The sequence below is a fragment of the Eulemur rufifrons genome, chromosome 9 (assembly GCF_041146395.1).
Source record: "Eulemur rufifrons isolate Redbay chromosome 9, OSU_ERuf_1, whole genome shotgun sequence".
NCBI classification, from domain to species: Eukaryota; Metazoa; Chordata; class Mammalia; order Primates; family Lemuridae; genus Eulemur; species Eulemur rufifrons.
Genome location: NC_090991.1, coordinates 56,152,707 through 56,180,382, shown reverse-complemented (window position 1 = coordinate 56,180,382; position 27,676 = coordinate 56,152,707). Strand labels below are relative to the sequence as shown.

The 27,676-nt window shown below is 53.8% G+C and overlaps 1 protein-coding gene across 4 annotated transcripts; it reads left to right on the top strand.

The window, feature by feature from the left end:
* Positions 1 to 387: 387 nt before the first annotated feature.
* RAB40B (RAB40B, member RAS oncogene family) lies at positions 388 to 26,523 on the top strand. 4 transcript variants are annotated; one of them, XM_069483061.1, is made up of 6 exons: positions 388 to 617; positions 19,769 to 19,829; positions 22,017 to 22,077; positions 23,140 to 23,217; positions 24,365 to 24,530; positions 24,861 to 26,523. In XM_069483061.1, the coding sequence occupies exons 1-6, from the start codon at positions 476 to 478 to the stop codon at positions 25,130 to 25,132; spliced, it is 780 nt and encodes a 259-aa protein (XP_069339162.1). In that variant the 5' UTR covers positions 388 to 475; the 3' UTR covers positions 25,133 to 26,523. The 4 variants fall into 4 exon arrangements, with proteins under 4 accessions (XP_069339162.1, XP_069339159.1, XP_069339163.1 ...); XM_069483058.1 differs by having other exon boundaries at positions 24,308 to 24,530; XM_069483062.1 differs by lacking the exon at positions 388 to 617 and adding an exon at positions 19,251 to 19,280 and having other exon boundaries at positions 24,308 to 24,530.
* Positions 26,524 to 27,676: the final 1,153 nt, after the last annotated feature.

Here is a 27,676-nt window from a genome sequence, read left to right as displayed (position 1 = left end):
ACTGCGGCCTTCCGGCCGCGCGTCCGAGAACGGACCGACCGCAGGCAGCGGGTGACACCCGGCCCCGCCCCGCCCCTGGTCCTTCTGGCTCCGCCCCCGTCCCATCTCCGGATCTCCATTGGCTGCGGCAGCAGAGTCCCCGCCCCTGCTCCCTCTGGCTCCGCCCTAGCCTCGTCTCCGGACCTCCATTGGCTGCGGCGGCGGCGTCCTCGCGGGAGGGGCCGGTGGGCGTCAGCCCGGAGGCGGGGACGAGAACGAGATGGACGCGCCGCCCAGCCAGTGAGCGCGCGTAGCCGCCCTAGCAACTGCGGCCCGCCAATGGCGGGGCGGGGCGGGGCGGGGCCGCGCGCTGTCAGCTCCGCGGCTCTGCGGACGGCGAGCGGGGACCAGGGACCCGCGGCGCCTCCGGAGCCCGGCCGCCGCCTCTGCGCGCAGCCCCGCGGCCGGGCATGGGTGGGGGCGCCGGGCCGACACGATGAGCGCCCTGGGCAGCCCGGTGCGGGCCTACGACTTCCTGCTCAAGTTCCTGCTAGTGGGCGATAGCGACGTGGGCAAGGGCGAGATCCTGGCGAGCCTGCAGGACGGCGCGGCCGAGTCACCGTACGGCCACCCGGCGGGTGAGCGCGGCCTGGAGGAGTCGGGCCCGGGCCGGGGAGGGGCTGAGGAGGGGTCGGGGCCGGGAGGGGCCGGGGACGGGTCGGGTAGGGGCTGGGGCTGAGGAGGGGCCCGGCGGAGGACCGGGAGGGGTCGGGGAGGGGACGGGGACGGGCCGGGGAGGGGTCCCGGCGCGGCCCCCTCTCTCCGTCGGGATCTGTCCTGCGCCCCGCGGGCGGCCCCGCACCCATCTTGGGCTCACGGGGCTCGGGCGGCGCGTCCCCCCCCAATCCTGTCGCCGAGGTCTGGCGCGGGCAGGGGCCGCCGGGTGGGGACGGTCGCGGGGACTTGGGGTGCTCAGGGCGGGCCTTGCAGGGACGCCGGGCGGAGCGGGAGCTGCCGGTGGTGGCTCAGCTCGTGGGTGGGACGGAAGCGCAGGGAGGACGGGACGGACTCGTCTGAGGCTGGGGTCCTGATGTCTGGGGGGCTCCTCGCCTGCTGGACGGGCCTGGGAGGGAGCGGAGCCTCGAGTCCGGCCTGGCTGGAGGAAGGAACTGCCAGAGAAAGCAACAGGACAGGGAGTTTCAGGGCGAGCGGAGGTCTAGGGCGGCCCGCAAGGGGGTCTCCGAAGTTTGCGTTTTGAGAGCTGTCACCGGAGAGAAGACGGACCGAGAGGGCTCCGAGGAAGGGCAGGTAGGACGGGCCGTGAGAACCCAGGGCAGAGGAGGCAGGCTGCCCACGGCCAGGACCCCGCGGACTGTGGCTGTGGAAGGAGAGCTGCCTGTGACACCTGCCAGCCGTCATCTCAGGGCCGGGAACGCCTTTTCCTAGAGACCGTGTCGCTGAGCCCTGCCTCTCTCGCTGCCTCCTGGCTCTGCAGTTTGGTTCCCAGAGCAGAGGAGGCAGCCCAGGGAGGGGGGTCTTGGTGTCGCTGACCTGCCAGCTCTGGGGCAAGCGCTGCCCACCTGGAAGGCTGGAGGACCCCTGGATCCAGAGGCCTAACAGGGAGCTGAGGATTGTCAGAGAGTTCAGGAGGAAGGGAGGGGGTTGACTCCCCCCCTAGAGGGTACAAGGCAGCCCCAAGGGCGCGCTGTGTAGGGACTAAGGGGTGACCTAAAAAGAAAAAGGTGTCTGTGGTGTCTGGAGCAGGAGGCCTGAGACTGCTGAGCAAGGGGTACCTGGGACACACCAGCAGCTTAATAGAGTGGTCACCTGGCAGCAGGGTCCCTGCGGTTGGGGGAGTGGGAGTGGAGACAGAGTTTGGGAGAACAGCTGCGATGATGGGCTTGAGATCAAGATGAGAACCTGGACTCAACCTAAGCTGCAGCACCCAGAGGAGTCACTTGCCATCTTGTGACAATGCGGATTCTGCATCTGTGGGCTGGGTGGGCCCCGAGAGTCGGCGTTCCTGGCTGCTCCCCGGTCTGCTGCTCCTCCCGTCCTCATGCTGCGTGGCAAGGCTCTGGGGCTGCGCTGTCCAGCACTGTGCCTTGAGCCACATGTGGCTGCTTAAGTTTAAAGTAGTTAAATGAAATAGAATTAAAAGTTTGCGTTAGCCACATTTCAAGTGCTCCCGTAGTGGACAGCACAGATGTCGACTTTCCACTGTGGGAAGTTCCAGGCAGGCTGCCCTGGGGGTTCAGCTCTGGGAGGGCAGGAGCTGTATGCACAGCCGTGTCCTCAGCGTCTGGGGCTCAGTGAAGGTTGGAGCACGGGAGAGGTACAGGAATAAAACACTCAACAAAATGCAATCCCAGAAGGGGCATGGTGCTTCAAAAACTGTGTTTTAGGGGAACAGACCGTTGAGTGTTTTGAGTTCTACAGTGGGTGAGTGATGTGGGGCAAATTTGAGGAGGGGCATAGACAAGATGTTTGTCAAACTTCCTGCTGGTCGGCCTGAGCAAAGGCTCAGAATGCTGCTGTTGTTACTGTTGTCATATGCAGAACTGAGGGCTACCAAAAACGGCTGGTTAATGCTTTCTTCTCAAGTTTTTCCCTCGACATAGAGGGTTTAGGCTAAACAGACACCTTCCGCAAAAGGCTTCATTATCAACTTGGCCTGAGACACTGCAGAAAGGAGCTAGTGTCATGAATGCACCCCTTGTGGGTTTTTGATTTACCAAATATCTGTTCCAGGGTAACGAAAAGATATTATGAAAATAGTAAGAAGTTGGGATCATTGTGTTTTTATGAAAAAGGACGTTTCACCGAGAAAGTGCTTCTGGTGTTGAAAGACAAGGGCATTTGCAACTTCCCACTCCATCTGCCCTCCAGCCATGCTGAGTTACGTAGCCCATGCTGCTGCTTTTTCGTTGCTGGGGTTTATGACACTCGCCGCTGTACCGTACGTGTGGCACCCACATTGCTTCGGATTAGTTCACATTTAAGTGGATTCAGTGCTCACTGAAGTCCTTTTACCATTGCTGTCCCACCTGGTTAGCTCAGTGTCATTACCCGTCCTTTTTCCAGGAAGGACTCATGCTGTTTTCATGTCTGAGAATGTTGCCTTTATCTTTAAACAGTATCTGGCTGGGTATAATATTCTTAGGTTATATTTTTTTCCCCTGACACTTTGTAACTATTGTTCCACTTTCCAGGCACCGAAGGATGCTGAAGTGAAGCCTAAGGACCGCTGATTTTTCCCCTATGTTAGGTGATTTGCCTTTTCTTCATGAATTTCTGAGGAAGTCTTTCTTTTTGCCTCATAGCTCCTTAGTTTAAGTAGACCATGTCTCAGAGTTGAATGTTTTGTGTTAAACACTGTGAACTCTTTGCACTTCCAGATGTATATATTTTTAATTTCGGGGAAATTTGCTTTATGTCCTTCTGTTACATTTGTTGGTATCTCTGCTTCAGGAGCACCCGCTGTGTTGGTTTCCTATTGCTGCTGTGACAAGTGACCACAGACTCCGTGGCTTAAAACAACACAGCTTTACTATCTTATAATTCTGGGCTAACATCAAGGTGTCGCCAGGGCCACGTTCCTTTCTAGAGGGACTAGGGGAGAGTCTGTCTCCTTTCCTTTTCCAGCTTCTGGAATCCACCTGCGTTCCTGGGCTCTCGCCCTTCCTCCATCCCCGGAGGCTGCAGGGGCGAGTGGGGCCTCCTCCCCTCGCGCCTCCCGGCCTCCTAACTCCACTTTCAGGACCTGCCGTTACATTATGCCCACTCAGACAAACTGGGGTAATGTCACTATCTTAAAGTCCCCTGATTAGCAACCTTAATGCAGTTCCCCTTTGCCACGGAACTGACATGTTCACAGACTCTGGAGTTAGGACATGGGTGTCTCTGAGGGGCATTATTCTGCCTGCCTCGCCAGTTATCCTATGTTGGACCGTTTTTATGTCTTCCTTATCCCTTCATGTCTCTAATTGCTTTAACCTTTTAATCTTTCTCTTCTGAATTGCCGTGATTTATCTCAAGTCTTTTTTATTTGTTAATGTTGATTTTACTAAACTGTTTACAGCTGTTTCTAATTTATTTATTAATTCAATAATGATGTTGTTTTTGGAAAACTAATTTTTCCTTAGTTTTGGAATTTTCCTTTTCTCAATTTTTAAAAATTTCTGCTTCAAATTTGTTTCATGTAAAAAATTCTTTTCTTTGAACTTATATTTTACCAACTTGTTTTTATTAATTTGTTCTATTGCACAAAGTAATCAGAATGGACTTCCTCCAGTTTCTTGGGTTATGTTTTCTGTTAAGTTGAGCTGTTTGTCCTTTATTCCTTTTCTTTTTAAACTTTTTATTGAAGTATGATGTACATATAGGAAGGCATACACTTCATAATTGCACACTCAGTGGATTTTCACAAACCTGACACACCCATGTAACCAGTGCCCACAGCAAGGGCCTGACACTGGCAGCCTCCTGGAGCCTGTCCATCCCCTTCCGGTCACTTTGCATCCGCAGGTGACCTTCCCTCCTGGTTTCTGACAGTGCGGGTCCCTTTTGCCCGTATCTGCATTGCAGAAAAGTGGAATCGTGTGTGCTCTCTTGTGACAGCTTTTCTTGCTTCCAGTATGTGTGTGAGTTTCTCCCGTGTTGTGTAAAGCTGTGGGTGGTTTGTTCTCATGATGTGTGATGTCCTTGTGTTACTAAACCATGATCTATTTTTCTAGATACTGGTTGTGGGCATTTGGGTGGTTTCCAGTTTCTGACTATTATGATTTGTTCTACTGTGAACATTCCTAGGACATGTCTGTTGCATTTCTGTTGAAATTCACCTACTTGTGGAATTGCTGAGCATTAGACATGCATATGTCTGCACAGGTTCCACTTTAGGAGATACTCTCAAAGCATTTTCTAATTTACACTCCTCCCAACAGAGTAGCAGAGTTCTAGCTGCTCATACCCTCGCCAACACTTGGTACTTTCTCTCTTTGCATTTAGTCACTCTGGAAAGTGAGTAGTTTCAATTTGCATTTCTCTGATGACTAATCAAGCACCTTTTCATATGTTTATTAGAATTTTATGTTCTGTAAAATGCTCTAGTCTTTTGTCTGTTTTTTTCATTTAGGTTGATTTTTTTTTTTAATGATTGGTAGGAGTGTTTGAAAGAATATATCCTGGCTATGAGTCTCTTGTCAAAAATATGTATTATGGATATCTATTCGCTCCTGTGAATTACCTTGTCCCTCTTTTAATAGTATTTTTGGATGAACAGAAGCTCTTAATTTTAGCATAATCCAAATTACCAATGTTTTATGGTTAGGACTTTGGGTCCTGTTTAACAAATCGTTGCTGCTCCAAGGTAATGAAGATGTTCTCTTCTAAAAGTGCTATTGTCCTGCCTTTGACATGAGTGGCTGCCTTCTGGCTGGGCTGGGGTGAGGCAGGGTCAAGATGCATTTTTTTCCAGTTGGATACCTGGTTGGAGAGACCCCCCCCCTTCCCTGCATTGCATGGCCACCTTGCCAGCCCAGGGACGGCGCTTAGGCAGCTCTGCCTGGACGTTTTCTTTGCACCAACACAGTCTGCTGAGGCTTGGATGCTCCAGCCTTTACATCTGTTTTCCTCTTGGCCTGAAGTTGGAGGACAGGGGTCTTGGATTCTGGACCCCATCCTGCGACGGGAGCCCATGGGAGGAGCTGGAGGATGAGTTTGGGCAGTATGGACCCGGCGTGGTGCCCACTACCCAGGGGGTGTCCTTCCCTCTGCAGTGACACCTCACAAACACTGGTCCCTGGGTTCTGGGGACCTGGGAGCCTCAGCTCTGCCTGGTGGGTCCCCAGTTCAGCCTTTTCTCCCCCTGGAAGTTCTGTTTGTCCCCAGGCAGAGAGAAAGAAACAGGCATCCCAGGCTGGTCCTGGCTGCGGTGCAGGGTAAGACTGGCTGCGCCGGGCTCCGCCTTTCTGCTCATCTGCAGCTGGCGATGTTTCCAGCGCCAGGCTGTGACTCTGTCCTCCTCTGATTGCTGAGTTGTCTACATTTGGTGCATTTTGTTAGCCTCGGAGAAGGGAGGTGTTAATAGATTAAAGTCAATGCTACAATCTTTTGCCTCCCAGTTTTTTTCCCATCATGAGAGACTCACCATTTTCCCCAACTACTTTCTCCTGGCTGTTCCTTCAGCTTCCTTTTCCCAGCAGGAAAATCCCATCTTTCTCTCACAGTTTCATTTTTACTAAGAGCTCATAATCATAACTCCCACTTATTGAGAGTGTGGAAGAATCATCTTATGAGATAGGTTACGTTGTTAGGCCCACAGAGGGTGAGTGACTCCCTCAAGACCACACAGCACAGTGTGCGTGGAAGAGCCAGGCAGCGGACGGGAGCCGGGCTCGTGCTGTGCGCTCAGTCACTACCCGCGAGGCCCTCTGGTCCTGCAGGCACAGCGTTTGGAAAAGGCTCCAGGGAGAGGCGGCCTTTCTTCCCTGCAAGGAGCATCAAAGCTCCTTTGGTTGAAGTGGCCCAGTCATCGGGGCTTTCTCCTTCCTCCCTGATGGATATTCCACCAGGGGTTGCGTGCACACCCTCCCTACCCCCTTCGCCCCTGCAGACGGTGGTGGGGTTGCTGATTTATACAGCGACTTTGCCAGTTTCCCTTGGCAACCACCTCGAGATTTAAAACACAATTTACAACATCACCGCTTTCACATTTGGACAAAAAGTGACAGAGTGTTTACTGTGCTTCCCGTAGTGTTACTCCTTAGGGAGGAGATGGTTTTCTTACCTCCATGGTACACTGGTGAGCAAACAGTAAATTCTTTAAATACATTGAGTTTTGATAATTGTGTCATGTGCATTTCTACGTATCTGAAAATAATACACTTGCGTTTCTATGAAGTGTGCTCTTTAGCAGCCCTCAGTGTAGGCCTGGCCTGTGTCCTGCGAGGTCTCCTGTGAGGTGACCATGCTGTGGCTTAACCTCGAGCCTCCACAGCCCCCAGCCCCAGGCCAATCTGGTCTCAGGTGATGGGCAGGGGATGGGGTCACAACAGGCCCCCCCCAGGTTTCTGCCGGCAGAGTGTCGGCTCTGGGGTCCAGAGGGCCACCCAACGCCCCATGTCCCCGGCCACCAGCCCAGCACTGGGCACTGCCGTGGCTGCAGAGTGGACGCAGCTGGAGCAGGCACAGACCCACAGCCCTGCCTTCGTCCTCCCTGGCTTCTCCTGCCCACTCCTCCTTCACCACGAGCGCAGGCTGCACGGTGCCGGCTGCCTCTGGGGCAACAGGCTGCGTCGACGGGCATTTGCAGGCCGTGGGCACCTTTTACCTTAAGAGGTTTTTAAAATTTTTTTAAATTTTTATTTCATTTTATTTTTTTTAGACAGTGCCACTCAGTTGCCCCAGATACTGTGCAGTGGCATCATCATAGCTCGCTGCAGCCTCAAACCCCTGGGCTTAAGTGATCCTCCTGCCTCAGCCCCCCGAGCAGCTGGGACTACAGACGTGAGCCACCGCACCCAGCTAATTTTTCTATTTTTAGTAAAGACAGGGGTCTTGCTCTTGCTCAGGCTGGTCTTGAACTCCTGAGCTCAAGTGATTCTCCTACCTCGGCCTTCCAGAGTGCTAGGATTACAGGCGTGAGCCACTGTGCCCGGCCAAGAGGTTTTTTTTAACCTTTATTTCAAACTTTACTCCCAGCCTTCTTCAGCTGAGACATAAGGAGCTCCATTGTCCCTGGTCACAGAGACCTGTCACACACGGAGCTCCCGTGTGGTTCTTTAGCCGGTTTTGATGGTTAGTCTTTGTCACAATGTGCTTTTTCTTTCATGAACTTTACATTTATAATCCATCATGTTTCCGAGAGTTTGGCTTCACAGTTAGTTTTTTCTTAAGTGGATTTGACATTCTATGGTCTTAAACCCTTTCCAGTGTGCTGTGTAGTTTAGAATCCAGCATTCAGCCCCACCGGGTACACATCTGACATCGCTCCTCCGCTGACGGGAGGCGTCCACATGGCTCCGTGTGTTCCAAGCCTCAGCTGGGGCAGAGAGTGACAAACTGACGTGCTCCCAGCTCCATGCCATGAACACGTACAGGGGCCCAAATCTTGGAGGTATCTGCTCTATTTGGTGCCAGAGCCCGGCAGCTGGGCGGGAGGACTCGGGAGCTCGGGGTACAGCAGGTTCTGGCCCAGGGGCCCTTGCTTGGCTTCTGGGTCCTGCCTGGTGCTAGCTGCTAACAGTCGCATCTTAGAGAGAGTGACCTAGGCCATCATAAGTGATCCTGGGGTTTCTCAGCTAAAAATGGGGCTCAAGCTGTTTCTGGCTTGCGTGGGTTGTGTAGCTCAGCCTCTGGCAGCTAATAATTAACTAACTGCTCCCCCCCAAATGTGACTCAGCCACATTTGCTCATGAATTTGAATCAACGAGTGTGTTATTTATACTGTGACTCGTGACAGGACTGGCATTTTGTTTGATTAAAAATAAAAGCAAATACAATTTTACAGAGGTAGAATCATAAATATCCATGTTAAACTCCAGATGACCCGAATGCAGAAGGCTGGATGTTGTTGTCTTAGCAGGAAACAGTCAGTGTGAAGACTGTGAAATCCTCTCCCAGATCAACACAGTCTGAAGTACAGTCTGTCCCCTCCAGCATAGGTGCTGTGCACCTGTAGAAAGAGTCCACTGCGGCACAGCTGCGGGTTTGACATCAGGGAGCACAATGGCGGCATCAGCACACCTGGGGATGACCATCGCGTGTGGGAGGAGCCCGAAAACACGGGTTCTCCACGCCTGGACCCCTGAGCCTCCTCTCGGGAGGGAGTGGGGTGCCAGGAGGTGAGTGTTTTACGAGCTGCCAAGTGAAGTGGCTCTTGGTGAAGTGTTTGTTTCCCAGGGCTGCTGTGACAAAGGACCACAAGCCGTGTGGCTCAAAGCAGCAGAATGATTCTCCCACAGTCCACATCGAGGTGCTGGCCGGGCAGCGCGCCGCGCCCCCCCCCCCCCCCAGGCTCTCAGGGAGGAAGTTCCTTGACGCTGGCTCTGGTGATGGTGCTGGCAGTCCTTGGTGTTCCTTGACGGGTGGCAGCATCATTGCAGTCTCTGCTCCATTGTCACATGGCCTGTTCCCTGCAGGTCTCCACATCTCCCTCGTCAGGACGCCAGACGTGGGGTTTAGGGCCCCCCATAACTCAGTGTGACCTTATCTTAACTTGATTATATCTGAAATGACCCTATTTCCAAATAAGGTCACATTCTGAAGTTCCAAGGGACAGAATTTTGGGGGAACACTACTCAACCCAGTCCGGATGGTGACACCCCAAGATTCACGGCCTCCTCGTGGAGGAACACCTGGAGTCCTGGCGGTCCCCTCCCCTTGCCGCTGCAGCGCTGCCCTCACTGGTTGCTGGTGGCTGGGACGTGCCCAGCGGCAGCTGCAGGCCTCGGCCCCCACCCCGCATCCGAGGGTCTCCTCGCCAGGCTGTCGCCACAGGACCCCGTGGTGGCGCTGAGCCCGTGCCGCCCGCTGTCCGTGCGCACGGAAGCGCCATCCCTGCGGTGGTGGGGGCCCAGGAATCTGCATTTTGACTGCACGACGACATTCGAGAACCCCGGTCTTCACCAGGCTTATTGACATGCGGTTGACTGGCAGCAAAATTCACCCCTCTTGAGTTTGGACAGAGGCGTCGGCCGCGTGGGCAGCATCAGGGTCGGGTGCAGGGCAGCATCAGGGTCGGGTGCAGGGCAGCATCAGGGTCGGGTGCAGGGCAGCATCAGGGTCGGGTGCAGGGCAGCATCAGGGTCGGGTGCAGGGCGCAGAGCGGGGCCACCTCGCAGCGTTCCCCGCCCCTGGAGGAGCTCCGGCCTGTCCAGTCTCTGCGGGTTCGCGCAACAGTCGCCTTCGGCCCCCGTCTGAGCTGCCAGCGGTTCCTGACTTCTGTCACCCCTTGGCGGGGGGGGGGGGGGGGGGGGGGGGGAAGTTGGGCGACTTCCAATTTGGGGCGCTCTACGGAGAAAGCCGCAGTAAACATTCGCATTCGTGGTTCTGTGCGAACTTGTTTTTGTTTCACCTGGGTACGTACCTAGGCGTGGAGTTGCTGGGTCACGTGCTAAGTGCGATTTTCCCTTACGGGGAGCTGCCGTCCCGTCTGCACCGTGAGAGGTGCGGTGCTCTGCGTCCTCACCTGCACGCGCAGTCGTCAATACTCTTTGGTTTCGTTTTTTTTTAAGTATTAACCACTAGTAGGTGTGTAATGGTATCTCATTGTCTCGTATTTTCACCCAGTCTGTGCATTTTCTTTCCATTTTATTCAGTACCTTTTAAGGAATGAAAGTATTTAATTTTGAAGAAGTCTAATGTATCAATATTTTTCTTTTGCCAACGATGCTTTTGGTTTTATAGCTAAGAAATATTTCCCTAACCCAAGTCACAAAAGTTTTTATCTGTGTTTTCTTTTAGAAGTCTTATTATTTTAGGTTTTAAATTCAAGACTATGATCCATTTCAATTAATTTTTCACACAGTGTGAGGTGTAGGCTGAGATCCCTTACCTGCGCAGTTTGTGGGAAAGGCTGCTCCTCCTCTGTCGCGGGGCCCCTGCACCTTTTCCATAACCAAACGGCCGTGTTCGTGCGGGTTTCCCTCTGGACTGTCAGTTCCCTTCCATTTTTCTACGTGTGTATTTTTATGCTGGTACCAGACTGTCTTGATCACTTTAAATCTACAGCAAGTCTTGAGACTGGGGTGTGGGGTCTTGCAGCTTTGCTCTCTTGTTGAAAACTGTTTTGGCCACTCCAATTCCTTTGCTTTTCTGTGCAAATTTTAGATTTGTTGATTTCTATCATAAAAAAAGTCTTGCTAGGATTTTTGGTTGGAACTGAATGTATAGATCAATTTGGGGAAAATTGCCATCTTAACAATACTGACGCTGTCAGTGGGTGAACACGGCATTTTCTCCATTTATTTAGGTCTTCTTTGATTCCTTTTATTAGTGGTTTATAGCCTTTGGCATACAGATCTCACACATATTTTGTTAGATTTATATCCAAGTATTTTATGGTTTTGGGGGTATTGTAACTAGCTTACTATTTAATTTCAATTTCTGATTGTTTATTGCTAGTATATAAAAATACAATTATTTTTGTATGTCAGCTTTGCATATTGTGATTTTTCTAAATTCTCTTATTAGCTCTAGTCGCTTTCTTATTGGTTTTTGGAGCTGTGTGTGTACTGTAATGTCATCCGGTGATAGCGATAGCTCTACTTCTCTCCTTTGAATCTGAATGTCTTTCTTCCCATTACCTTGTTGCCCTGGCTGGGGCTCCCAAAATGATGTTGGATAGTGGTGGTGAGAGTGGATCTCCTTCCCTTGTTCTCTTTCTTATGGGGAAAGCATTCTGTTTTTTTATCAGTAAGTAAAATGTCAGCTTTGGGAGTTTTTTGGTTTTTTTTTAAGATGCTCTTATCAGGCTAAGGGTGGTCCTTTCTATTCCTAGTTTGATGAGAGCTTTTTGTCATGTATAGGTATTGGATTTTGTCAAATGCTGCCTCACTGAGATGATCATCTGGATTTTTCTTTTTTGGTTTGTTGATATGATAAATTGCGTTGGTAGATTTTCAAATGTTGAACCAACCTTGCATTCCAAGTTAAGCCTTACTTGGTCAAGAGGTATTATCCTTTATATATATTGCTGAATTTGATATATTTTTTTAATGGATGAATTCTCTTTTACTTTACATTTTTACTTTTAATTTATTGTACAGTAAGTTATTTTCATGACTGGAATCACAGTACTAGAGAAATCCCCATCTGCACCCAGTTCTGATGGCTCCAAAGCCCCTGCGCGCACCTTGGTGCCGTGCTCCAGGCCCCCTGGCTCCGCCCAGGGTCCGGGGCACTGAGACAGGCTCTGCTCTCCCTGCCCAGGGGGCTCATGTCCCAACAGCCGCTGCCCGCTGCTCTGCCTTAGCAAGCGCTTTCTGCGCTGGGAGCCTGTGCCCACATGGCTGCTCCTGACACTCCACAGGCATTGCTCTGCTCTGCCTTGTTGTCTGTGAATGTAATTTTTCCTAATTTAGGCTAGTTGTGTACTCTAGGAGAACCGACAGTCTTCAAGATGAATAAAGTGGTTTTTAGCCAGATTTTCCTTGGGAGAAGTGGAGAAGATCGTTTACTGCTGACCTACCAAAAAAACATGTTTCCTTCATTAATATATTACCACCTGCAGTGTTTTGGCAACTCCTTCTAGTGTATGTAGAAGCAGATATATTTGCTTTTATTTTTAGCTAATTTGTTCTCAAACATCATTTTCTAAATTACAAAAGAGAAAAGAAAAATAAATGGGAATGTAATTTTATCTACTGTTTCTAGTATTCTTTTATTTCTAATAATTAATATAATTACTCATTCAGCACCCTTCATTGATTTATAGGAAACCCAAATTGTATGTAAAGACGCACAATGGCACACATGTGCATAGACACACATATTACCTGTTAATCACAATTGTATAATTTTTATATGTTTTCCTGAAAAATTAAAGAACATTACCAAAAATTGAAAGAAATTATATTTTATTTTTATTTTTTCTTCTTAATCCAGCAAGCTCAGATTTTTTCAAAAAGAAATCATATCTTAGAACTAAAAGAGTATATCAATTTCATATGAATAATGTTAAAAATTACCTGTATTGTATTATTACCACTATGCAGAAAGAAAATCGTATGTACACGAAAAGTGAAACGAGATACACTGAAATACCAACAGTGATTTTACTATACTTTCAAAATACTTAAAATTGGGCACGAATTACTTGATTTTAAATAAACTTTTCCACATGCATTATTCTTCCACGTCAGAAGTGCCGGTGCCCGTGGCCTTGGGGGCGGCGGCCTGTGGGAAGCTCCCTCGCGGCCTCGGGCCAGCGCTGCTCCCTGTGGCCGCCGCGTGGAGTCCGGACGCGGGTGGGGCTGGCCCTGCGTTCTCATCGCACCTGGCCCCAAGGATGCTCCCCGGGGGTGGGGGAACCCGGGAGAGACCCAGGCCCTGGTGTGGGGTCAGGGCCCCCAAGGCCTCCGCAGGAGAGGTCGCCCCGGCCCTAAAATGGTCACGCTGTCGCCCAAGGCCGAGCCCAGCCCCTCGTGACGGGCGACAGGACAGCCCAGCCCGAGGACGGCTGCCCGCTTCTCCTAGGCCCAGGGAGTCGTGGTCACAGGCGTCCGGCCAGCCGCAGGGCGGCCACCACTCCGACGGGCCACGAGGGGCGGCCACCACTCCGATGGGCTCTGGCTGCTCCAGCCCCGCGGCCGCCCCTCCACTTCCGCGAGGGACCCGGTCCCTCAGGTTAGCGTCTGCCCTGGGGGGCGACAGCTCTGCGAGGTGCCCACGTGCCCCTGCGCTGTCCGCGGCTACTGCAGCTGCTCCTCCGGGGTCTGATTCGGGGCCCGCCCCTCCGGGGGGATTGTTGTCCCGAGACCAAGTCACGGCTGAGGTGAGCTCCGGCACCGCGCAGGCGCAGGCGCAGGCGCAGGCGCAGGGGAAGGCAGCCCCGCCCCGCCCCGCCCCGCCCGGGCCCCGTGTGCGCTCGCGCCGCGGCTGGGCCTCGTTTCCTTCCACCGGGACTCGGAGGTGAAAATTGGAGACTGAGCCCACCGAGGGCTCAGGGCTCCTTTTCAAGACACGTGCAGCCTCGGTGGGCGGCATAATTAGAACAGGAACGCGGCTAAAAATGACACGCGGTCCTCACCGCCCGCGCGGGGGAGGCGGCGGGACTGTGCCCCAGCGCCGGGGACCGCGGGCCTTGACAACTGACGCGTGCAGCGCCCGGAGCCGACAGCACAAAAGCCACACGCCTGGAAGTCAGAGATGAGCGCTTTGAAGTGAGCACGGTGATGTGGCGTTTGACACATTCCAGCGCTGCAGCCCTGTGCTTCCAGAATGTTCTCACCGCCAGGAAACCCTGCCCCCTCCGGCACTTGCTCCCCTCCCCTCCCTGGGCCTGGCGACCACGAGTCTGCTCTCCCGTGTTTAGCTCGGCAAGACCCGGCCGCACAAGGCGGGCACCGGCGGGCGAATGTGCCTCCTCCGCGGTGCGCACGTCACCGCCTCCCCTTGCTAGACGGAGCCAGGCAGGTGCCCGGGGAGTCGCAACAGGTCCCCGAGTGTCTGCTGGCTGTGTGGGGCTGCACGTGTGGACACTGGCTCAGCTCTGACGTTTCCTTGTTTATCAGAAGATTACAATGACATCTGTTTTTGCCCCTGTTGTTCTGACTCAGCGAACATTCCGACAGGCTCTGGTCTGGAAGCTTTTGTGTATTTTTACTGTATTTTGATGGACAGAGTACTCGTCCAGTCAATCATTTAAGTGTAGTGGACTTGAATTATACTTTTTTAGGGACAGGGTCTCACTCTGTCACTCAGGCCAGACTGCAGTGTCACAATCACAGCTCACTGTAGCCTCAGACTCCTGGACTCAAGTGATCCTCCTGCCTCAGCCTCCTGAGTACCTGGGACCACAGGTGTGCACCACCGCACCCGGCTTATTTTTTAAATTTTTTGTGGAGACAGAGTCTCAGTATTTATGCCCAGACTGGCCTTGAACTCATCGCTTCAAGCGATCCTCTTGCCTCGACCTCTCGGAGTGGTAGGGTTACAGATGTGAGCCTCCACACCCAGCCTGTCATTGTCCTTTTAAAGCTGATCATTTTGGGGGGGGGGGTCATTCATCAGAGCTGTTCTAATGGGGACTGCCACCTGAGAAGTCACTGAGTCCAATTTTGGTCATGATGGTTAATAATTAAATCATTATTGAGTTAGATTTTCTTTTAAATTCTTGTTTATTGTTAGTGAAATTCTGGGATGTGGAGGTCATTGTACTTTGCTTTGGGGAGATGTTAAGGTGCATCTTTGTAGCTTTTCCCAGTTTGAGGGGGTCAGACTTTCTGTCTCTCTCTAGTCGTTGTGCTTTGTGGGTTTTCTATCAGGCAGGACACTCCTGGTGCAAACAAAAAAGTTCAGGCCAGGTGTGGGGGCTCACGCCTGTAACCCCAGCACTTTGGGAGGCTGAGGCAGGACGATCGAGGCTGGCTTGAGCCCAGGAGTTGGAGGCTGCAGGGGGCAGTGGGGCCGAGACTGCACTGCAGCCTGGGCGACAAAGTGAGACCCTGTCTCAAAAAAAAAAAAAAAAAAAAAGACAAAAAAAGAAAACTAAGGCATAGGCTCGAGAGGCCCAACATTTTATTAGTAACATCTCAGAAGGGAAAAACAAATAAATAATTCAAGAAAGTTTCCAAAAATTGAAAGATTCATGTCTCCAGATTTAAAGGGAACAGCAAGCGATGAGCTCAGGAACGAAGACGCCCACGTCAGGCACAGCAAGGCCCGGGGCTCCAACTGCCAGGCATGGGGAGATCCTCCCAGCCTGCCAAGGGTACACCCTGGCTGCGTTCAGATCATCAGGAGCTGGCTTGTCATCTGACAGCAACAGGAGCTCTGGAACAATGTCACCACGTGTTGGAAGGAGAAGCATTTCCTACCCCAGCGGTGGGCCCACCCAGGCCCACGCAGAGCGAGGCAGGCTGGAGACGTTTCCAGACACGCAGAGTCCTGACGATGTCGCCCACACACTCGTCTCAGGAGACGATGGGGAAGTGAACAGGGAGGGGAGACGGGCAGCCGGGTCCCTGGAGCAGCCGCCCTAGTGCCGCCCGGAGCAGGACGGCAGCTCTGGAAAGGTGCCCCTAAGGAAGGCGGAAACTGGCATGTTTGGAAGTACTGAGAGGAGATTTAGATAGCTGGGGAAATTATAGAGATGGAGTAGTAATAAATGCAGAAAAAACTAAGTCAACGAATGAGCCACTTTTTAGCTCCAGTAAAAACGAAAAGTTGCCGGTGGAGGAAAAATGACCGTTGTACCCGGCATGGTTCAGCTGTGGATGGGGCCTGCCAGGTGTCCTGGTCTGTGTCTGTCGTCATAAAAGAAACCACAGACTGGGTAACTTGTAAAGAAAATGAATTTCTTTCTTGCAGTTCTGGAGTCTGGGAAGTGCAAGGCTGAGGCACGTCTGGCGGGGGGCGTGGCGGGCCAGGGGGCCGCAGTGCGCTCGGCCTCTCCCCTTCTTATGAAGCCACCGGTCCCAACACGCTGGCCCCACCCTGATGACTTATCTAGTCCTGATTAACTCCCAAAGACCTCACCTCCAATTAGCATGTGAATTTGGGGATTAAGTTTCCAACACATGCAATTCGGGGACATGTTCAAAGCACAGCACCTGGTCATGATGATGTAACTAACACTGGATATTGATCCACTGAAATACCAGCAACATGGTACAAGGCGGCGTGCATGTGCGTGTGTGAGACAGACTTGGGGGCGAGGCGTGTCGATGACAGAGAGCTGCGTTTCCGCCCTGCATGGTGGACAAGGAAGACCTAAAACCGAAACGTGGAAGCTGGAAGGTCAGTGTGTTGTTTATAAATTTGGAGATACATAGCAAAAGAAATAATTTTAAATGATTAAAATGGGGAGTGGAACACTAGCAGTGGGGGTGGGCTGGGGCCTGCCAAGCTCCACACCAGGTCCCAGAGCGGGACTCGAACCCGGACCCGCCTGCGTCTGTGACTTGATGGAAACAAAGCCGAGCGTGTTGTGTGGTCTCATATGGTGCCAGGAAGGGCCGGCAAGGATTAAAGCTATTTATGAAAACTTTTAAAAACTGTTTGGCCCTAAACAAAACAAGTACAAGAGGACACTTCCTAAGTCGAAGGAGCCACTGCAGCTCAGGCAGGGGCTTCATCTCCCGGAGGACGAGACAGTGGGAAGGTCCCTCCGCACGGGGGACACAGGGCATCAGGCTGAAGTTGTCTCCAGACTAAATATAAAGTCCCAAGTGTGTTCATTCACAGCATCCCGGGGGAAAGAACTGCGTCCACAGTTAACTCTAGGCTGCCAGAGCAAGAGTGCCCGTCCCATTGATCTGTGGCGTGTGTTTCCTGCTGTCACCGCGCTGCCAGCTGCTACAGAGGACACAGGCATCCGACGGGACCTTCTGGAGAGTTTAGGGGAATTTTAAAGGATTGTGAAGAGCTTCTCTGCAGTCACTCCAAAGCATAATTTAGGGCTGAAGCTGCGGTGCTGAGAGTGACAGGTGCCTCTTGTCACAGGGTCGCAGACGAGTGTTTTCCCTTCTGTGATTCTTTCCTCCGTGTTCACCGGGTCACTCGGGAAATCGCACCCACATCGCTGTGGTCTGGGAGAAATGGAGACACATCGTCACATCTGGGGCGTTCAGCCTGGTGGTGCGGACGGGCAGCGCTCACAAAGCCCCCAGACAGCAGGTGGCAAACGTGTGGCCGCCGAGGCAGTGTCCCCGTCTTGGGCCGGCCGGAGGTGCACGTGGCTGCTCGGTCTGTGCAGACGTGGGCACGTCCGACTTTCTGAGCTCAGCTTGCATTTTCTGTCCTTGGAATCTCCTTAGGGAAAGAACAAGCCGATGCTCCCCAGGAGGGAGTGGACTTTTGCTCTTTCATTGACGGGTTTGGTCTGTCCGAGGCTGTGATGGACGGTCTCCCACGGATGCAGTGTGCAGTTTAGTGGGAAAGAGACACGTGCACAGGAGACCTTGACTCCATGGGACATGGCCGGGGCTGTGGTGGCCGGAGGAGGAAGCAGAGGTGGAGGGTGGGGCGGAGGCCAGAGGGGGTGGCCTGGGGGTCGGGGCTGAGCCCGGCACAGGCGGGAGGAGGGGCTGGGGTAGGCCCAGGTGGGCACTGGCACCGCCCTGCCCACGTGAGCCTCCCGCTGTGGAGGCATAAAGCAGGGGATGGAGATCCAGATGCACCTGGAGGGCTCAGGCCCGGCCTGGAGACCTGGGTGACCGGCTCTCAGAAGGGAAGCTCATCTCTGTTCTGCCTCGACCTCTTAGGAGACTCCTGAACACAGCACACTTTCTCCTGGGACCTGGGGGGCCTCGCAGCCGAGTCTAACAGTCCATATCCTTCCAGAGAGCATACGCTCAGCTACTTAAAAACCTTCCGCAAGCATCACATTTTATTTTATTTTTATTTTTCGTAGAGATTGAGGCCTCACTATGTTGCCCAGGGTGGTCTCGAACTCCTGGCCTCAAGCGATCCTCCTGCTTTGGCCTCCCAAAGTGCTGGGATTGCAGGTGTGAGCCACTGTGGCCAGCTTCATTTTAGAGGAGCCTGTGTTCTGAGCATTTACTGGGTGCATTGGAGTTTTTTCTTTTGAAGGAGAGCTGCTGAGGCCTGGCACCCCGCCCACACCTTCTCTGGGCTGAGGCTCTTATTTGAGACTCTCTTTCTTTTCCCTCCTGCCCCTTGGTCAGCACTTTTCCCCTTAGAATTAAAATTCTTCTTCTTCTTCTTCTTTTTTTTTTTTTTTGAGACAGAATCTCACTCTCTTGCCTGGGCTAGAGTGCTGTGAAGTCAGCTTAGCTCACAGCAACCTCAAACTCCTGGACTCAAGCAATCCTTCTGCCTCAGCCTCCTGAGTAGCTGGGACTACAGGCATGCACCACCATGCCTGGCTAATTTTTTCTATATATATTTTTAGTTGTCCAGATAATTTCTTTCTATTTTTCAGTAGAGACGGGGTCTCGCTCTTGCTCAGGCTGGTATCTAACTCCTGAGCGCAAACGATCCTCCCACCTCGGCCTCCCAGAGTGCTAGGATTACAGGCGTGAGCCACTGCGCCCGGCCAGAATTAAAATTCTTAATTCAGCTTTCCTGAAAACATTCGGAGTCTGATCACACCCTGGAATATTTTCTTGGCTGCAAGTGCTCTGAGAGACATTCCGGGTTAGCCCCACAAACAAACCAAACCAGGTTGTGCCACAGCCCCGGGTCCTCGTTCCTGAGCAATTCGGACTGTTGTGATCATAAATCTCGTCTCTATTTTCAGGCAGGGAGGACCTCTCTCTCTGGTCATGCGATAGAAACCCTTTTCCAATCTCTGTCCTGTCTGTTGCTGGCTGCCAGCGTGTTCCCTGCAGGCCTGGCGCCCGCCCCGAGGCGCAGAAGTGAATGCGGGTGATGGTTTCTCAAAGAAGCAGAAAACTGGTTTCCGGGTGGAAAAGGAAAAGACATTTTTCCCTTTTAAAAATATTTATTGCATTCTTTTTAATTTTAGAAGAAATGCATGCTCATTTATAAAACGCACTTGAGAAGCAAGGTTGAAACCGACCCATAGTCCACGACCTGGAGATCACTGACAGCGGCGCGTGGGGCCACTCATCACGGCTCTTTCTCCCCGCGCACACACATGCAGGTTCACACACGTGTGTTACACGGCTGGGCGCGTACTTCCTTTCTCACCTCATACCCTTTGTACTTTTACTTTGCTTTCCCAGTGTGATGCTTTGGGGGAAGGGGTCTCCCTGTTTGCAGACCCGCTGTCTGGAGACAGAGCTGAGCGGAAGTTTTCTCGTGTGCGGCCGTGGGTTGGCCAGAGCCGGCAGGGCTGGGGCAGGGCCGGGACCAGCTGGACGGGACACCCCGCTGGCCACTGCCCCCACAAACCTGCTGCCCCCTGGCGAGAGGAGGGCGTGGTTGGAGGCTCCCCCGGCGGGTGGGTGGCGGGTGGGGCCGGAGAATCTGGGGGGCACAGCAGGGCCCGCCCACCCGCCTTGTAAACTCGGGGTCTGCACCATGAGGAACCCTTTCTCCCCGGACGTGGCAGGTTTCTTATCCTCCCGCATGTCTGAGTGGAGAGAACTTTGGGGAAGCCCTTTGCACTCACATTTAGGCTGTCTGTGCCCTTCCGCAGGAATTGACTACAAGACCACCACCATCCTGCTCGACGGCCGGCGGGTGAAGCTGCAGCTCTGGTGAGTCTGGGGTCCCGTCCTCGGCTCTGAGAAGGACTCGCTGGGCAGAGGAGGAGCACCCCACCTCGGCCTGGATGGCACAGCTCCCCGTGGGCCCTTAGCCCTGCGGGACCGGCTTTGGCCGGGGGCCTCCTCGAAGGAAGGTGGTGGCTCCCTGGGGGCCATGGGCCCATCATCTGGGCGTGGGGACCCCAGGACCAACACAGCACTGTGTGGGTCACAGCCTTTGTGGGTTCCGGACACGGGACCTGGTGCCTGGGAAGACGCCTCCCGGGGCCAGGAGGGGACCGGTGCAGTGTGGCGGGGGTGGGGTGGGGGGGGGTGCTGGCTCAGAGCATCCTGGCGTGGGAGGGGCTGTGGGCCTCACCTACTGGCTGGGGAGGAGGCCTGCTGGGGACCCCTCATGCCCCCGGGCTCTGGGCTGGGTCTCCTGGCTCTGAGGTTCTGGTCATGCCCCTCCTCTGCCCTGGAGCAGGGGGGCCAGGGGCTCCTGCTGTGACTAAGCCCAGGACTGGGTCTTTCCCGACCCCTGGGCCTGTCTCCTGACCACCCCCCCATGCGGGCCCACCCCCAGCTGCGAGCCAGTGGCCCGTCCCATTCTCCTGTCTCTCCACCCTGCCCCCCCCAGGACCAGCCAGTCCCCAAGGCGGCCACGGGACCCTCTCCACGGTGTCCCCTGGGTGCTCCGTCCCTCCCTGCTACCCAGCCCTGGGCCTTCCCACCTGGGGACGTCGGTGTGGCCCCAGGGTCACTGTCAGCCCCTGCCCTCCTCCCCCTCCCAGAACACATTATTCTCAAGTCCCTTCTGTCCTGCCCCCAACCACCCCATCCTGGTGTAGAAGCCACCTGCAGGCTGCACCTGGTGGCTGCTCCAGGTACCTTCCTAGGCCCCTGGATGCCCACATGACAGCTGGAACGAGCTCACCGCTCGCCCCGTTCTGCCTGGATCCGGGGTGCCCATCGTCGCAAACGCCTGCGTGACCCCCGGCCACACCGGCCAGACCCCAGAGTGGACACTTTCCTCCCTCTCGCCCGGAGTCCCCGCAGGACCTCGAGGCCCCTCTTATGTGGCAACAGCCGCTGCTGTCCACACTGACCTCTTTGTACGGTCGTACTCCCACTCAGATCTGGGGACATGGTCCTCCCCATGTCCAAAGTGGGGCCTCTCCCTGTCCCCACCCCTCGCCTTATTTCCCGAATCTGCCGGGGTTGTCCCAGGCCACACAGGAGCCTTATTTCTGCAGATGACGGCATGTGCAGGGGTGCCAGTACCCAGAAAGACCAGCACAGAGCTCTGGGAGACGAGCCCAGGATAACGAAGGTGCTCCACCCCCACCATGGAGTCCTGGAGCGAGCACGGAGGTGGCTCTCCCGACAGAGGGCATTGTCTCCCAGTCTCTCCTAAGGGCAAAGTCGATACACATTCCCATGTGCAATTAACACACCCACTTCACCGGGTGCCCCCGGGGGGCCTGTGGGCTGGCCCCACACATGAGGCACGTCCACAGGTCTGGGCAGCAGGACACGCCACACTTTCGTTTCTGTTATGTGTCACCTGTGGCTGGTGACCGTCCTGAACCTGGAGGGCCTGGAGGCCCTTGGGAGGGGGCGGAGGCACCTCGCCAGGCTTCTAGTTTGACTTGTTAAATGACAATGAGAAAAGAGAATGAGGCTGGGAGCGGTGGCGCAGACCTGTAATCCCAGGGCTCCCAGAGGCCAAAGTAGGAGGATCACTTAAGCCCAGGAGTTCAAGACCAGCCTGGACAACATAGTGAGACTCGGTCTCTACATAAAAGGAGAAAAATTAGCTGGGCATGGTGGCACACGCCTGTAGTCCCAGCTACTCGGGAGGCTGAGGCAGGAGGATCTCTTGAGCCAGGAGTTGGAGGCTGCAGTGAGCTACGATGACGCCACTGCACTCCAGCCAGGGTAACAGAGTGAGAGACCCTGTCTCTAAACAAAAAAAAAAAAAAAAAAAAAGAAAGAAAGAAAGAAAGGGAAAAAAATAAAGAGAATGAGCCTGGAAGGACATCCCAACAATACCCACGTCACTCCAACGGACAGGTGACAGCTTTGCTGGGGTCACAAACGATTGTAAAGCACATTTGCTGTGGCTCTGAAGTGCGAGAACCTGGCTGTCAGGAAGAAGCACCAATTTCTTCCTAACGTCTCCAACATCTTTTCCAGGGATACGTCGGGGCAGGGAAGATTTTGTACCATATTCCGCTCCTACTCTCGGGGTGCCCAGGTAACAGCATCCCCTGAGCCAGGGGATCACACTGATGTTGAGTAACAGCTTGCACGATGCTTAACTAACCATCCTCTTTAATGGATAACTGGAGAATAAGGCGATTAAGCTTATATATAAATTGATGCCAGAGTCTAAATGTGCTGTAGAGCCGCGGTCCCCACCTTTTGGCACCAAGGACAGGTTTCCTAGAAGACGATTTTTCCACAGACCTGGTGGAGGATGGTTAGGGATGATTCAAGCCCGTGACATTTCCTGTGCGGTCAGACCTCTCTGCTGAGGATGATCTGTGTTTGCAGCTGCTCCCCAGCGCCGGCATCACCTCAGCTCCACCGCGGATCGTCAGGCATTGGGCTCTCGTAAGGAGCTGCAACCTGGATCCCTTGAGTGCGCGGTTTGCAGTGGGGCTCTTGCTCCTGTGAGCATCTAATGCTGCCGCTGATCTGACAGGAAGCGGAGTTCATGCACCCACGCGAGTGAGGGGCAGCGGCTGTCAATGTGTCACTCGCCTCCTGCTGTGCGGCCTGGTTCTTAGCAGGCCACGGACCGGTCCTCGGCCCAGGGGTTGGGGACCGCGGCTATAGAGCGTTTCTTTGCTCAAACGCCTTCTTTAGCATCCGAGATGCATGCGTGCGTGTGTGTGCATGTATGAAACACTGTGTATGCATGTGTGTCTGTGCATGAGGGCCTGCATATGTGTGTGAGTGCGTGTATACATGCGTGTGTGTGCATGTGAGCTGTGTGGGCGTGCAGGTGCGTGTCTATACCTGTGTGTGCATGTGTGTGTGCACTCCATGCAGGGAGGTGGGCCTTGCTTCGCATGAGGTGGTGACTCCTGCACTGTCCCTGCTTTCTTTGTCCCTGGAGTAGCTCATGCTGTGAGTTCTAGTCCCCAGCTCCCCCCAACATAAACCTGCACAATTGGTTGATAAATCAAAATTACATACTTTGTGTTAAAGGAAGTAAAATGATTATTTTGTTAATTGCGTGTCTCTGACCGAATAGCCCGCATGCCAGTGGCACGTCCGTGTGCTGCATGTGGAGCCTGTGTCCTCCCCGCAGGGCGTGATCCTGGTCTACGACATTGCAAACCGCTGGTCTTTTGACGGCATCGATCGATGGATTAAGGAGATTGATGAGGTACGATGCACCGACGCTGCCGCCCAGGGCCACGCGGGCTCGGGGAGGCGTCTGGCTGGGCACGCGGGCCAGGCCCACCGAGGCTCCCAGGTGCACGCGGGCCAGGCCCACCGAGGCTCCCAGGTGCACGAGGGCCAGGCACCAGGCAGGGGCTTGGGCATAAGGAGGATGTGCCTCAGGGCACAGCACTGGCTGGGCTGGGCCCTCGAGTGTGACCACAGAGACCCCCGGATCCCAGGGATCTGAGCTCGGTGCACAAGAGGCCCATGAGGCTCCCGGGCTGCGCCTGCGCCGGGCACCGTGGTTCGGCCACCGCCTGCTGCGGTCGGGGCTGGGGTTGACGGGCAGTGACTGGTCTGCAGCTTGCCGGCACCGGGGACTGTGGCCGCCAGCACAAGCCGAGGTATCAGTGTCCTGTGGCTGCTACAGCAAATGACCACAGACTGGGGTCTTGAAACCACAGGAATTTACTCCCGCAGTTGTAGAGGCCAGAAGTCCAAACCCAGGGCTGGCCGGGCCGCCTCCTGCCAGAGCTCTGGGGGGGTCCTCGTTGCCCCCCCAGCTGCCGGGGGTGCCATCGGTCCTTGGCCTGTGGCTGCGTCACTGCAGCCCCTGCCCGTCCTCACGTGGCCTCCTCGTGTGTCTCCGTGTCTCTCCCGAGCAGGACACCAGGCATCAGGTTGGGCCCCCCCCAACCCAGTGTGACCCCCCTCTCAACTAATTACATCTGTAAAGACTGTATTTCCAAATAAGATCTCATTCTTTTTTAAATTTAGTTTTAAAATTGTATTATTTTACTTTATTTTACAAGATTTAGGGGGTACGAGCTGAAGTACAGTGGTAGCGTCTGGGCCGTAGTTCCCGCCCGAGTGGTGTCCCTCATGCCCCGCAGGTACTTTTCACCGCCCAGCCCCGGGGGTCTCCAGGGTCCCCAGCACCACTCTCTGCACCTGCTGTCGCATAAGACCCTGGTCTGAGGCTCTGCGTGGAGCTGACTTTGGGGGGACACCGGTCAACCCAGTGTCCCCATGCCGCCAGGAGAAAGTCTCACCCAAGTGACACGTTTTCCTTGCCTTTCTCTCACCTGCAGCATGCCCCTGGTGTCCCTAAAATCCTGGTGGGGAATCGCCTCCACCTGGCATTCAAGCGGCAGGTGCCCACGGAGCAGGCCCAGGCCTACGCAGAGCGCCTGGGCGTGACCTTCTTCGAGGTCAGCCCTCTCTGCAACTTCAACATCACGGAGTCCTTCACGGAGCTGGCCAGGACCGTGCTGCTGCGGCACGGGATGGACCGGCTCTGGAGGCCCAGCAAAGGTAGGCCAGCGGCTGGTCCGGGGCCTGCGTCTGCCCTGCCAGGCACAGTGTGGTCCTGCAGCCCCTGGACAATTGTCTGCCTCCCAGGACGCGTCCCAGGCCACTGAGAGAAATAAAACACGTTTCTGAATTTACAGCTTTGCCAGAAAGCTCATGAGGGGAATTTCTGAGATCTGCACTGGGGCAGAGGTGAAGTCGTGTAGGGTTTGCTGCACGTGTAACAGGCTTCCCCGGCGTCCCCCCGAGGAGGGAAGCCAGGTGTGTGCGCCACCCCTGCGGCAGCCCCACCCAGGGATGAGCTGCGCTAAGCCTGGTCTTTTCTTTCCCAAGTGCTGAGCTTGCAGGACCTCTGCTGCCGCGCGGTGGTGTCCTGCACACCCGCACACCTGGTCGACACGCTCCCGCTGCCCCCCGCCTTGCGGAGCCACCTCAAGTCGTTCTGCATGGCCAACGGCCTCAGCGCCAGGATGATGCACGGCCGCTCCTACTCCCTCACCGCCAGCGCCACCCACAAAAGGAACAGCTTCCGCAAGGGGAAGGTCGTCCGCCCACCCCAGAGTCCACCCAAAATCTGTACGAGAAACAGCTGCAAAATTTCTTAAGGAAACACACCAAAATCTCTCCAGGGAAACTCTGAACTGTCACACCCAGAAGATGGTGATGCGTTCGGGATCCAAGAAACAAGTTTTCAACGTCTCCTGGTGACAGTGCTGCTTGGGAATGCGTGTGGCGCCTTCCGTGTGACGAAAACACTTTGAATTTCTACGTGGATGTGCATGAAGCTCGTGTTCTAGACGTGTGTTTATAAAGGGGAAATTAGTATCTGCTCCACTCTTGATAACGTGAGATTTTGAATGTTACTATATCATGATTGCATTGCAAGTTTTTCCTTAAAATAACTGCTTTTGTAAGAACAGTGATATGCAAATGATAAGCATAAATTCAAGGGAATTTGAGAAGCAATGATAGATAATTTAGAGTCGTTGATATCACAAGAGGGGTCTTTTTGTAAACCTCCTTTTTAATGTTTAAGCACCAGTTTATAAACACCACAGACACACATGGAGATTGTGTAGCAGATCTGTCCAGTCTGTGTGTGAAATGGATTTGATAAAGGTTTTGCTATGTTATTTACTACATTTGGGGATTAATAAGTGATTTATATGCATATTTTTCTGTAAATCTACATTTTTTTGTACGAGATGTTCTACAAGTTCTGAAGCTAAGGGAAGAAAATGCCAAAGATATCTCTAGTTACGTTGAACGCAGTCAACACCGTTTCAACAGTGCTGCGAGGAAAGACCTGTTTCAGTGAGGAATGACGTAAACCGCCTTATTTAGGAAAATGTTTCTCAAAAATAAAACGTGCACTAGTTTCTCTCTTGGCAGAGCGGTGGGCTGGTTCTTTCTGATTCTGTGTAGTCCTCATGGCCCTCAACTCCACTCGCTTTGCGGGGGCTTGTTGTGGGCGCCACATGGTGCTGGTTGGGGAAGACGCCTTTTCCCCGAAAAGAGCCGTAGAGGCAGAAAGTGAGGCGCGTTAACAATGAGGCTGTAGCGCGTGCCTATCTGGCGAAGTGTCAGGGGGGGCACCTGGACCCCCGCGGTGGCAAGGTCAGAGCCACCTGGGAGGGCGAGATCCTCCTCGAGCAGCTGAGCTGCCGTTGCTCCAGCCCTCTCGCCTTCTAGATGAGGCGTCCTGCTGCGTCCTCGCAGACCAGCGGTGCTGCCAGTGCTGTCCCCCAAAGACCACCACAAACACCCCTGACCTGTTGCACGAGGGAGACCTCTCCCCACGGAGAAACCAGGGCATCGCACTGGGAAGGGGCTGGGGAGGTTGTGCAGGGTCTGGGGTGTTATGGGGTGACTTTGCGGGAGCACTTGGGGCGATGGCACCCCACTCTGTATGCTGCTGTCACGGGGCCGAGTGACCGTGAGACATCCCATCTTCGTACTTTGTATCTGGAGGGCGGGGAGAGCAGAGCAAGGTTGAAACTGTCACTGGCAAGAAGTGGCAGTCACGCATATTCATGGGGGGCTGGCCGTGTGGTGACTTGGACACTGTTCCCTGCTGTGTTCAGATGGGGTCTTGCTCTTCTCTGCATCTGTGGGTCACAGAGTGGCTTGTCCATGGGACTGTCGTGCCCACCAGGAGCCTGATGAAGCCTCGCTGTGCATGCGGCCACCCAGTCCTTAGGGGCTGCTTTGCTCTTTCCTGGTGCCCTTCCAGGTGACAAGGACACAACGTTCAGGCCAAGGGTGAGATGTAGGCACCTTATATTCTAGAAAATGTCCCATCTATGACCTAACAGAGGCCAACCTTCTGCATCAGGGGGAAAGTGCCTGTGTTACTAAAAGCCAATCACCGTTAGCTGTTGGTTTCTTTTCCTTTTGGGGACAGAGTCTTGCTCTGTCACCCTGGCTAAAGCACAGTGGCGTCATCATAGCTCACTGCAACCTCATACTTCTGGGCTCAAGTGATCCTCCCACCTCAGCCTCCCGAGTAGCTCGGACTACAGGCATGTGCACCACCACGCCCTGCTAATTTTTCTATTTTTAGTAGAGACGGGGTCTCGCTCTTGCTCAGGCTGGTCTTGAACTCCTGAGCTCAAGTAATCTTCCCACCTCAGCCTCCCAGAGTGCTGGGATTACAGGCGTGAGCCACCACGCCCGGCCTATCTGTTGGTTTCCTGATCCCTTGCCCTGAAATCTTGTCAATGTTCCGTGTTCCACTTCAGAAATGGAGATACTAGATGGTGGCTCTTTTTTAAGGTTCTTTGTTTTTTCTGCAAAACATATCATTATGTATATAACAGAGTTCACATAACATGTATATCTTAATGAATGATAACACTGTTATGAATATATATACCCGTGTACCCACGACACAGCAGTTTAAGCAGCAGGAGTTAGGAAGTAGAATCCACAAAGTCCCCCGCATGTTGTTTTAGTTCCCTGTGGCTGCCGTAACACATTACCACAACTTAGTGGCCTAAAACAACAGAAACGTATTCTGTCACAGTTCTGGAGGCCACAGGGCCAAAGTCAGTATCACTGGGCTGAAATTAGGGAGCTCTCGGGATGAGGATCCTTCCTTCCTGTCTCAGCTTCCGGGGACACCAGGCGTCTTGTGGCTGTGGCTGCAT